The sequence below is a fragment of the Periplaneta americana genome, chromosome 7, assembly GCF_040183065.1.
Source record: "Periplaneta americana isolate PAMFEO1 chromosome 7, P.americana_PAMFEO1_priV1, whole genome shotgun sequence".
Taxonomy (NCBI): Eukaryota; Metazoa; Arthropoda; class Insecta; order Blattodea; family Blattidae; genus Periplaneta; species Periplaneta americana.
Window position 1 is genome coordinate 146,562,701 of NC_091123.1, and position 12,880 is coordinate 146,575,580.

Sequence of the window (12,880 nt, forward strand, 5' to 3'; positions counted from 1 at the left end):
GTGTAATATATTACAATCGTCTGTGTGATGTTATTTTCTTTAACAGTTCTCTATACCTTAGTCCAAACAAGTTCTTCTTTTTTATATCAAGGCTGGGTCATTATTGCCGTTCCATTCTGAGGCTAACTGAATTCTTCCATCTCGTCCTTGGTTAACAAGTTAAATTTGATTTAAAGTACCAGTACATAGCATCGTCCATTTTATGAAACCTCCTATGTGGCAGTACAGAAAATAATTTTTCAGGAGGAAGAAAAAATTAATTAAATATCAATAGGCGTACACTGATCCTGGATGATGTCATTTATGTTCATCATATTCACCAAAATTTTCTACCGAATTATTTCATATTCTTATGTACAGCCATTGATTTTAATTGCTTTTTCTTCCTCCTGAAAAATTATGTTATGTTAGGATATTTCATAAAATCAACGACGATAAACAGTATATGAGGGGAGATGACCAAAATTCCTGTCAATTGTGGAAAATTTTTCTTTGAACTTGATTCATGCAATTAAATTGTACGGCTTGATTTTTCTGATTTTTTTTTCATGACATTGAACTACTTCTTTACCATGAAGACATGCTATCGTATCTGCATGTCACTTAGATTTCTCTTCACACTTACCTATAATGGCGACTTTGATTTCCAAATCTTCTCGTTGTATTACCATTTTTCAATTTTTTGGAAGTGATATGATCGGAGTTCGCACACAAAATAAGTAATACAACTAAAGGAAAAAAACAATGAAAGAATGCTGCAAGATACTCGTAACACTTGTTCTTTCTCTGTTTTCAATTTACCAACAGACAATATTTCTTTCACTGATGCTAACTTACTATTCTTACGACAATCTTTGAAGTGGTTGTAGAAGAAGACCTTTACCACTAGTGCTACACCATTTCGCCATACTTTCCTCTTCCATAAATTTCCTGTATAAGTATGTTATGTGTTCGTTGTGAAATTGAGTCTATAGAAATGACGAGCTTCTGCACTTTGCTTCTAGGTGCAAATTGTAGTTTTGTAGCGAACAGCCTCATTGTGACGCTGGGCGTGAATCCCACACTCCAGGGGAACTCTACGCTGCAGCTGCGAGACGACAGCAAAGTGTTTAGGGAACAGTCGGATCCTTCATTGACTACGCCTGCCTCAGGAAAGGTGATGCTTACCTCCCCAGATCCCAAGACTAGCTCTCCTCAGTTCGAAGTGATGGCACCAATGTTAATCTGTCCCGATACACGCATGGGTTCGGCACTGGGACGCACGTCTGTGATGCCAGATAGTGGGGCTGGGGGAAACACCCAGTTCATAAGGTGAGCCTAAGACCTTCTGCAGGGGACATACTTTTGAGATCATCTATTTTGGTGATTCTGTTTCGGATTGAAGTTAACGATTTCTTTTCTTCTTCTTTCATTCAAGTATTAGGCCTTATGGCCTATTGTGAGCTCACGGTTGAATAAATGATGTAAAAAGACCAAAGAGTGCCAGTTATTGGCAACGAAAGAGTCTGTTTGCTGCCTGTTTATTAAGGAATCTATAACATATTTCTGTGAGGTAGTTGTGCTGTCTCGTCTTGTTGTATAGTAGCAAAATCAGTAGTACCTACTGGAGAGGTTTGGGGAGTTCGAGGCCACGTTTAGATTTTTTTTATATTACAACAATAATTCGAAATGCAGAATAACATACAAAGAAGGACAGAAAACGAAGTCGAGGTGTTTCTCACATCTGCCGTGGCTATGTGACTGGAACGAAAAGAGGGTAGGTAAATATATTGATTAAATAGGCAGCAGATCGCAACTTTTGCTGTCAGTAACTCTGCAAACTTTGAGCATTTTACAGTTTGGTTTTGCATCATTAAGTTCGAAACATAATCATCAAAATGGGTGGTTCCTATGCTTGTAAGACCTTACTTTTAATTTTTGAGACTGTTCATGTATCCCAGTTATAGGATCTCACACTGAAATATAATTTATGAGAAGGCGTTTTTGGTTTCACTTTCCTTCTGAAAGAAGAACTGTTAAACATCATCTTCATCATCATCATCATTATAACCGGTATCATTGTCAGCATCTAAAATTTTGGTCTCTCTCCCTGTTTTGTATCTACCACCTTCAGAAATCCCTTGATTTAAATGTATTGAACTGGGTTTGAATCCACGAACTTTAAATCTAATAACAAGCTTCGTACCTACTTGACTACAAAACCAACAATATTCAGAAATATATATATACGATAATACTTGAAAATCCGTAGACATCAAGGTGGCAAGATATCAATTGTTCCTATCCAATGAAAGTTTTCCAATTGAGGGGTTTGGGGAAAAAACCAGGCAGCTCCAATTTAGTACTTTTCGAGATAATTAAGAAAAACTCTTTTAAAAATTAATAATGCTTCCTCTAATGTTCAAACTAACACATAAAATGGTAATTGGCATAAGTAAATGATTGTTTAAGAAACAGATGATTTTAAAATTATTTTTTATGATTACAGAAATTTTGAATTTGATGGAGTCACCTTGTTATTCCACCAAATACAGATACAGGCAATTTTTATTGTATTTTGAAACATTACTTTTAAGTAACTTTGATTTTAAAAATTTGATAGCATACGTAGGGGTTGTTTGACAGTTAAGTATATGAAAATGTGAATATTTTTTTCGTTCTCAGTTATCATTAATCATCAGATTCAGAAGTTCCAGTTTGACTGTATTTGAGTCGCACAGTAAACTCTCATAAATGACATATCAGCTGGTGGCACATACTGACATGCCAACTTCATAGTAGCTTTATACTTGGCTGCTTTTATCTTGAGATCTGAATTATAAGGGCTCTTTTTTCTTCTTCAGTTTGACATTCTAACATCTTCTTTTCTAAGATATAACACTTTTGGCAAGTGTCACTAGGTGGCTTACGAAAGGATACATTACTAAACTTTGTAGTGAAGAATCTATAGTAGAAGTCACAGCTCACTTTATACTTTTTCTCCAGCAAATGCAGTTTTACACACTATCACTTCAAATGAATCTTGGCGAAACTATAATAAATAAATAAATAAATTAATTAATTAATTAAATTAACGAATGAATGAATGAATGAATGAATAAATGAATGAATACTGCAGTATGACTTAATATCATTCCATGTAGGCATTAGTTTTTACTTTTTAATTAGCATTTTGAATTATATTGTATAATTTAATTATTTTGCTTACCTTATATAAATATGTGTGCACACGAGGAATGCCACCTCCACTTTAAACATGGTGTCGTTGGACAACACGAACAGTTATCAGGCCACCCAAATATGCATCTTGCGTTTCTTTGTTCTTCATGTCATTCAGTACCGGTACGTCCTTTTTCATTTAGTCACCAAGTTTCTGTTAACACTGGTGCAAGTCGGATCAACAACACGAACAGGAAAATGCTTGCCTTTCCTGTTCACGTATGATTTACCTGCATTTCTAGTTCCTTTCTTGTATTTGAGAGCCAGCCACCATTTTGGGTTACCGGTACGTTTTCTTTTCTTTTTCAATGAATCTGTATGGAAGTTCATCACTAGACACACTTTCATTTGGATTATATCCACTCTCAGAAGAGAAAAGTCACTCTCACTAGTCTCCATGTTGACTACTAATGTGCTACTAATATAATACTGACAACAATGGGTTAATATTAACCTTCTTATTTGTCTTTTAAGCTGTAATAATAGTGCTGCTTCCTTTTGACAATAATGTAAGATTTTGGTGAAACAACAAGGTGGCTCCTGGAGCTGCCAGGTTTTACCGCCAAACAATAAGCATGTACAGAAAGAGGCAGGTCCAAAATGCGTTAGAACTGTGAATGTAATTCTTGGAACTACCTGGTTCTTCGACCAAACGATAGAGCGTTTTTTTTCTTCCTCTCTACATAAATAGCTCAAAAATGAAAAAATATTGGAGCTGCCTGGTTTTTCCCCCAAACCCCTCAATTGTTATACTGAGTTTTCACATAAAAGCTAATTATTATGCAGGGTCCTGACATGGTTCATAATGTTATAGAAGACTGAACTTGGTTCAGAAACTGAGAGAGAATGTATGAGAAGAAGTAAAGAAACTGTCAAGTTTTACCATGGCATGTTTAAATGCTATGGCTATGTTAGCTTTCACATAATAATAAGTATAGATTGTGACAGCACACCATATAATTCATAAAGAAGTAAAAATTTAAATCCAGTAGTATCACAAAATATACAATGCCTACGCAAATACAACCGCAGAATGAGTGCTAATGCTCTGATTTAATTGTGATTAGAATTGTGCCATATGGAGCACAGAAGCTCGAGTACAGCTGGACAGTGAATTTCTCAGCCCAAGCAAAAGACCAGAGACACAACCTGATGGTATGGCGAAGTGTCAGGATGCTTCAGACTCAGCTGAAAAAAGCGTCCAAACCTCTACAGAGCAACCAGATTGCCATCAACACGTCCATGGTGAGCAAACCAAACTGTAAATATAAGTTCGTGCTTACGAAGACAGCTTAAATCTTGTAACAGATTTGAATTCCTAAAATGTAACAAGGTGATGGAATTCTATACAGACTGAAAGTTTTTGTGGCTTAAGGGGTTAGGTACAGCTTACAACAGTAACATTTTTGGTAATATTCAACATTTTTTTCCTCCATTACTGTATCTTGTACAATAATGAAAATTGTTATCTGTAAAACACTGTCGACTGCCTCCGTGGTCTGTTGGTCAGCATGCTGGCTTCCAGATTAGGAGGTCCCGGGTTCGATTCCCGGGCTAGGCTCTCGGTGAATTTTTCTTGAAGAAGAGGAATTCCCTGGGTGTCTAGAGTCTGGAAATTTGTATGAATGTGAGTGTGCCGGGTTAATATAAATTAACCAATCATACAATATAAAAATACGTCAGGACTGTCGCTGGGCAGTAACCTGAACACACGTTTCAGCGTCACATTGTTGACAAGTAACTCCATTTGTTAGCACAACCATAAAGCATCTAATAGATGCTATAGAGTTACCAACAACGAAAAAAAAAAAAACACTGTCCTTCTGCTATATGAAAAAAATATTTTTACGATTTAAAAAAATTATTTATATTTTTTTCAAAATTCATAATGGTGATAGTTCACTGCTCATAAACTTGTTAACTTTTTCATGTTCTCTCTCTTTTATTTTATTGCTGAAACTCATGTTTATAATATCATGATTTTTAACTAACTTACCGTGTATTCCTTAATAAATAATATTGTTTTTATTTTGTGTTAGAAGAAAATACTGATCTTTGACCATTTTTTAAAATGAATTTATTTTTTATCAGACAATGTATCAATGCATCATATTGTAGATATGACATGCATAAATACACACAAAAAATTTCATCGCAGAATGTTGGATAGTTTTTGAGTTATGTGGAAAACGCTACATCACTTCACAGTGAACTGAATTTTGAAAGAAAAATGTAAATAATTTTTTAAATCGTAAAAATATTTTTTCATGTAGCAGAAGGACAGTGTTTTACACATACTAATTTTCATTCTTGTACAATATGCAGTAATGGAGGAAAAAAATGTTGAATATTTAAAAAATATTACTGCTCTAAGCTGTACCTAACCTCTTAAGATATTTTACATTCCAATTAGTTTACTTTTATGAAAATATGACCCTAGAAATGTAAATGAAGCCAATTCTTCTCACTTTGTCATTTTATGAAAAAGAAAGTGTAGTGAAACTGCATAAATCGATTTCGAGATTTTCCTGGAAGTGTATGCTATCATTATGAGTACCTACTGTACCACTGTTCTCAGTTGAGTGTTTTTTAGCGTTATGTCCGTCTGTTTATCTATTTACGATCTTTTGGTCATATTTTATACTTACTAGCCACTTCGTCAATGAACGCCACCATGGTGGTCTGTTGGCTAGAGCTCTTGATTTATAATCCTGTGAACCTGGGTTTGATCCCCAGTGTACCCCCGATTTATAACTTGTTGGGCATGCCCGTGGTCCAAGTGATACAGGGTTTTACCAGTTCCCCTGTGGCATCCCAACAAATCTCCATCATCATCTCATCTCACTGCATCGCAGGTGTAGCATAGACCAGCTTCCAATGGCGTACTCCTGGCAAATGTCGGTAAATTGGTCTACAGAACTGGCTTCATAAAGGGTGAATATAGTGAAGCACTCGCCATCAGTTAAAAAAAACTTCATCAATGAAGTATGAACGAATCTGCGTATACATACAGGAAGATATTTCTGTGGTGTTTGGTTAGAACAAGATAACTCCAAAATGGCCATTTACTGTTATCTACACCTACTAGTAGACTACTTAGAAGCTATAGAAAAGCATAACATATGCCTTAATCTATGTTATTTGCATTCACATTTGTATGTAAACCAGTGGCAGATGGTGGTTTGAAAGTTGAGGAGGCCAAGACGTGACTGATGATATGTTATATTTTATGTGTATTAATATTATAAGTTAGGAACTGTCAGTATCTCATTACTATTACATAGCCTACAGCAAATTCATTTGACGATCCTCTTCCTTCCCAAATCGATCAATTATGTCACAACATCCAGAACAATGAATTTAAATACTATTATAGTCACAATCATGCCATGGTACGAAAGAAAAATTTCACAACCTCGAGCGGGATTCGAACCTGCGACTTACTGTACTCCGGTCAGGCGCTCTACCACTGAGCTATCGAGTTCGTCTCACGCCAAAGGCTTGGAATTATCCTTTCATACTGGCGACTCTGTTATAGAATACTGTCCATAGCGTCTGATCTAGTCAGCACTGCTTATGGGTGTGAAGAAACTTTACAAATGTAATCTTCATCTTACGAGGTTTGGTGACGTATATACGTCCGTTGATGTGACATATTAATGAATTTAAATACTATTATAGTCACAATCATGCCATGGTACGAAAGAAAAATTTCACAACCTCGAGCAGGATTCAAACCTGCGACTTCCTGTACTCCGGTCAGGCGCTCTACCACTGAGCTATCGAGTTCGTCTCACGCCAAACGCTTGGAATTATCCTTTCATACTGGCGACTCTGTTATAGAGTACTGTCTATAGCGTCTGATCTAGTCAGCACTGCTTATGGGTGTGAAGAAACTTTACAAATGTAATCTTCATTAGAATCAATCACTCAATAAGTCTTCTTAATGTATCCAGCTGTTTGCTGACAACATAAAGTCCACTATAGTCCACTGTAGTCTATTCAGTTTTTGTTTTTCATGAGAAATGAGGGGTAGCCTATTTTGATCAGGGTTCATTATAGATGCCTATTGCTAGTAGCCAGAGTTGGGGTGTAGTCAATATATACTGCAGGGCTGTGTCTTCTGCAACTGGTACTGATGATTTTAATTTATTTCTTTTGTGGTCTATGGATGGACAGTATAGAAGAATGTGGTGTTCCAGATCTTCACCATGATTATTACACCACAGACAAGTAGGATTATCAGAAAGGTGTAATCGGTGTAGGTACTTTTGTGTGACAATGTGACCTGTTCTGGCTCTTGTTAAAATGTTTGAACATGTCTGGGCAAAAATTACTACTAGAAGAAACTAGACAAATCTGTATTTATTTCTGAACTATCAATATTTAATATACTGTATAAATAAATATATTATCTCGTAACACAAAAAAAAAAATTACAGAAACACCACAAACAAGAGAAAAAAATCTGCCAACATAAAACAAAACTTTTACGCAAGGAGAGAAAACTAACAGTAGTACATGACACGATTTTTGAAAGCCAAGAAGAAAGAAAGAGAAAGAGAGCTTGTCAGTACAGCCGAACATAATCGAATGCAGCTGAGACTAGCGCTACACTTGTCAATGGTGAGTAAGATTTCTCAAAATTCGCCTCCTCCCGCACGTTCTAGTCAGATTTAAACACTCCACTAACCAGCTATCTTATTGGTTGAAATGCTGTTGTCATGGTTATCGAGGAGCAGAGTCATATAGTTGTTTCCGCTATCCTGCTCTTGCATAGACACTGCATGCTGCTCGATGTCGATTGTACAGGTTACAGCGCTATCTGTTTGCTTTTGGATGAATTATTTGTACTATCTCTAGCGGACGGGCATCACCAACTGGATATGGTTGGCTTGACGTAACTTATATCTTAGTCGTATTGAATAGTAAAATTAATATAAAAGGAAAAATTGTTCGTTATTTGCTATAAATTGTCTATGATCTTGCTTCAGCTGAAATTAATAATATATTGTATTCTGGTAAAATATTAGGGGAGGCATGGCCTCCCTTGCCTCCCCTGAAAATCCGCTGCTGATGTAAACTAGAATTCTGATTTTTAAAGGAAAAGTGAAAATAAAAGTGGAGTTATCATGTTCCGACCTAAACACAGATTTGACAGTCTCGAAGATAATCTTGTGTTGTAAATCTCGCTCTTACAGTAAACAATTCAATTATGAATGATATATATGGATGTGTCCATGTGCACTTTTCAACTCCGTATTTCGTTTCTCTTGCTTTCTATTCGGGAATAATGATTTCTGGTCAAGGGATGGTATGAAGGACCTCGGGCATGTACAAGAATATGCTGAGGAACTTTCCACAGTAAAAGACACATAATTATTTTATCTTTTACACACCCAAGTTGGACTTGGATTCTGACAGCTGTTAAGATATTATTTGAGTAACTGTACATAGATGCTGGAAATTTGACCTAATTTTAAATGTGTTGTAGTTGATGCCAGGCATAGAGTACAAGATCAGTGTGACTGCGGGCAACGTGCTGGGTGCACAAAGTCAGACGCGAGAGTTTTCATTCCAAGTGATGAATGCGAGTGGACCAGGTGCATCGCAGTTGGTGCTGAAGGGACCCACTACCACGCGAGGCGATGCTGACCTGTACCTGGAGGCGATGCTGATGTCCTGCGAGCCTCAAATCATGCAGCCAGCCTTGAACGTGAGTCCTGCCTCTCTCTGCCTCTGTTGTCCACACTTCAGAGCGAAGGTACACTAAGTGTTGGCTTGTTTCTGTGTGCAGTATCAGTGGAACATAGATGGTGATCTGGCGCAGAAGGTGGAACTGTCCAAGGGAAGCAGGCTTCGCCTGCGGAGTGGTGTGCTGCAAGGTGGCAAGACCTACAATATCAGTGTTGCCTGTTCCTCTGATTCGAAGGAGCCTGCGGCAGTCGTCAATGCAAGTGTGAGTACTTGTCTCATTACACATTGTTCCATGGTCATCACACTGTTAGTTGCTTTGAAGCACCATATGTCACTCACCTCTCAATATTTCCGCTGTAAAGAAGTAAGAGAGATGTCCCTGTGATTTGGTTAAGTTTTCTAAAATGATTTATAAATTTTACTGGACTTGGACTGCATATATTCGGTGATACATCTGTAAATTTTATTTTACCTGGACTGATTCAGCAATACATATATAAATTTTATTGGATCTTGATTGCATATATTCCATCATACATATTGGCCCTGGACTGCATATTCGGTGTTTGTAACTTGTCTGGTAATATGTTAATAACGTACCGGTAATTCAAAATACCGTACTTTAAGTTTTTCCTGATATTAGCTTCATGAATTGTTAGTATTTCTGTTTTCGGTCTTCTGGTTGGGATAAATCTCCTCCATTCCATTGTGAGTTCATAATTGTGTCTGTTCCATCCATATATTTGAATGAAGTACTTTTTAACGCCGGATAATTTCACTTTAGGACTCATCTTGAGCTTGTTTCTACAGATATTTTATTATATTTCTGTCACTGACAGAATTGGGTTTCAAATGATTTATCTTGATCATGGGGATCAGAGTACTAAAAAGCGAAACAAAAGATATCTGGTTGCTTTCGTTCCAACGTTCTGTGGGCACTGCTTATCTGAGTGTTTAGGTATACTTTTTCTCACAGATTAGTATAACCTTTTGCTATCTCTCTTCGCATCTCGTTAATTATGACGTTGCAGAAATATAATACGAGATCTATAACCATTCACTGTTATCCAAGGTGTACCATTTGAAGATGGCTATAGAGTTTAAATTACCACCACCACCACCACCCAACAACACCTCCTGTGACGTCGGAGGAGCACAATGCAGTAGTAAAAGACATCCATTACTTTCATTTGTCAGCCATTCTCTTAACTTCATTCAGATCTTTCCAACTTTCACAATTTCTTTTTCAGTTCTTCTCCTGGTTTTTCTCGAGCGACCTTGCCTTCTAGAACCTCTTGAGTTTCAATTCAACATATGTTTTTCTATTGTTTCATGAGGTTTTCTTTATTTGTGTTCTAACAACCGCCATTTCCTCACCATAGCTTCTTCAGCAATTGGTTTCTGGTTGATTTTCTCCACAGATTATAATTTGTTACTTTGTCTGGTCATTGTATATTGAGGATTCACCACAAGTGTCAATGGGTAAAGATCTGCATTTTCGTTTTATTTTTCCATGTTTCGCATCCATACAAAAAGACTGCTTTTGCTTTACTATTAAAAAACTGAATAGAGTTTGAATATGAATTTTCAATTCAATACAATTTACAGTATGGTACTTCTTTACTGATAATTCTGTCATAAATAAAACTTCTCTAAATCTGCGGAGACTTGAATAAGTAGAACATTGGGTGATGTGTGTTTGAAGCCTCCTATCATGACTGTTTGAAGGCATGGCAGAACGTAACAGTACTGTCAGGTGGCATCCAGGCGTGCATCAGCAAGCAGGCGGTGGCACTGGGCACAGGCCAAGCATTCCAACTTGACGCATCTGCTTCCCGTGATCTGGATCACAGTGCTGGCAACCTCCAGTTTTCGTGGTGCTGCCAGCGCCTGCTGGGAGGCCGGTGTTTGCTCCCCCGTGCTGGGGAGGCTGTCACTTTACAGAGCGCCTTCAAGAATGAATTCTCCCAGCCTGTGCTGTCATTGCCTGCAGGGGTGCTGCCCGTCGGCAGGTATGGATCTGCAGAGTCCTAAAATAGCTGTCTAGGTTCAAATACGAATATTGTCGCCTTTACACACATGTCTTGTATAATGAGCAAATACACATATCAGTTAGAGACCAAAAGAGAGAAAATAGCCTAGTTACTATGGAGACGTAAACTTACGTTACCAACCCTTGCCAATTATTGTCCAGTTGGACTATAGATCTGGGACTGCACTGGCATGGGTTCGAATTCCACTTGGACCGATTACATGGTTAGTAGAGATGAACAACGATCGAGAAAACGAGATTAACAGCGCCTGCAAAGCCGAAAACCCACGCGACAATGTTGTATTACGTCGTGTCCTTGACGTAAAGACTGGTTGTGAATGTTCCGAGACTCGATATTGATCATCTCCCAAAGTCCCGAGTCAGCAATTGTTTATACCTGACTGAACTTTTATCTACTTTGGCATTACTGTTATGTATAAACAACCAAGTAGCCTATTTGAAACATTTTCAGTGTATAATAATCTGTTCCCCAGTCTTTATTTAATTACCAGACCCTTATTAAGAGACTAGGAATTTTCCTTTCATATGTTTGAGATCAAGTGTGCACTCTCAAGTAAAAAGATATTAATGTCATGTTTTATGTTTCTTAGAAATGCAAATTTATTTGAGAATTGTTTTTTTTTTTTATTTATGTAACCATAGGTAATATCATATAATAGAACCAGAGCATTTTGATAACTAAGATACTGTTCTGTTTTGTCTTTTTGTCTCATTTAAACATTCATAATGTTATTTATTTCAATGATGTATGTTATTCAAAGTTACGAAATCTTTCCACGCCGGCCAAATGCTATTTCGAGAATGACGAGCCAAGACTCTAAAGACAACTGCAGTGAGCACAGCAAACGAGAGCGGCAGTTAGTTTTGTCTCTATCTCTAATGGTTGGGGTTTTCAAAAGAATTTTCCAACTGTAAGGAAATATTGGGTATTTCCATGATGAACCCTCATACTCATCTCACCTCCATCATTTTCATTGGTACACTATTAGATTGCTAACCTAACCTGTGCAGCCATCTAGTATGGCTTCCTGAATGTTATATACAGAGTGGAAGTAATAACAGTTATTTCTTGGATAGATTACAACAAAAAATTCTAATACCACATTAGTCACTTTTGTAAGAAAAAAATTATTTTCCTCTAAATATTAACACTGTTTTACTCGATAAGTATTACACATTCGATTCTCATTTTTACTCTTATTGTTAAAGAAAAGACAAGGAAAGATTTATCCCTTTGCAGTTTTGAAATAAAATGCAAATTAAATAAAATGATTAACACTTATTGTTACTCATATTTCCTGTTATTAGGAAGTCTGGCAACACTGTTGTGGTGACTAAGGGATGGAATACTGCTATTCAGACTGAGTGCGTATGTGTTTTCGTAGGTGAACTGACAATGCACTGTTGCCAAATTGTCTAATTAACCATGCACTTAATTACAAGACGTATAATAATTTTTATTTAATTTAATGTATTCCATTGTCCTCTCCACTCTGCAAATTATATCACTTCCACTCTGTATAGCTTGCAGAGGTGAAAATTATTCTATAAAAAGAATGTATGAAATAGAGATTCTAATGATATGTTTTTTTTTTTAATTTTTATTCATAACAAAACTACAAAAGTATAAAAATATCATACTAAATTACATAAAACAATATATCAAAAAATTTAAAACTACACTCTTCTTTCTTTGTTTACTTTTTAATTCGTTAATAACAGGAGCACTCAAAACATGAAGAGATTAATTTACTTGGATTGAAAGTATTGCAACATTTTACTTACAAAATTAATTTTAGACAGCATCACTCCAAATAACAATAGAAAATAGAAATAGTCCTCTTTTCGCAACTGTCATATTTGGTAACCCTATACCATGGAACTTTGCAAAGTTGCAAAACTGGTAGTTCC

At 36.6% G+C, this 12,880-nt stretch overlaps 1 protein-coding gene across 1 annotated transcript in view; it reads left to right on the plus strand.

Moving 5' to 3' along the window:
• The window catches only part of LOC138703540 (uncharacterized), a 49,805-nt gene that overhangs the window by 10,537 nt on the left and 26,388 nt on the right, over positions 1–12,880 (plus strand). The window contains exons 8-12 of the mRNA XM_069831491.1: positions 1,005–1,311; positions 4,287–4,464; positions 8,714–8,935; positions 9,017–9,178; positions 10,645–10,928. Coding sequence (XP_069687592.1) covers positions 1,005–1,311; positions 4,287–4,464; positions 8,714–8,935; positions 9,017–9,178; positions 10,645–10,928 — 1,153 coding nt within the window. The remainder of the gene's footprint in view (positions 1–1,004; positions 1,312–4,286; positions 4,465–8,713; positions 8,936–9,016; positions 9,179–10,644; positions 10,929–12,880) is intronic.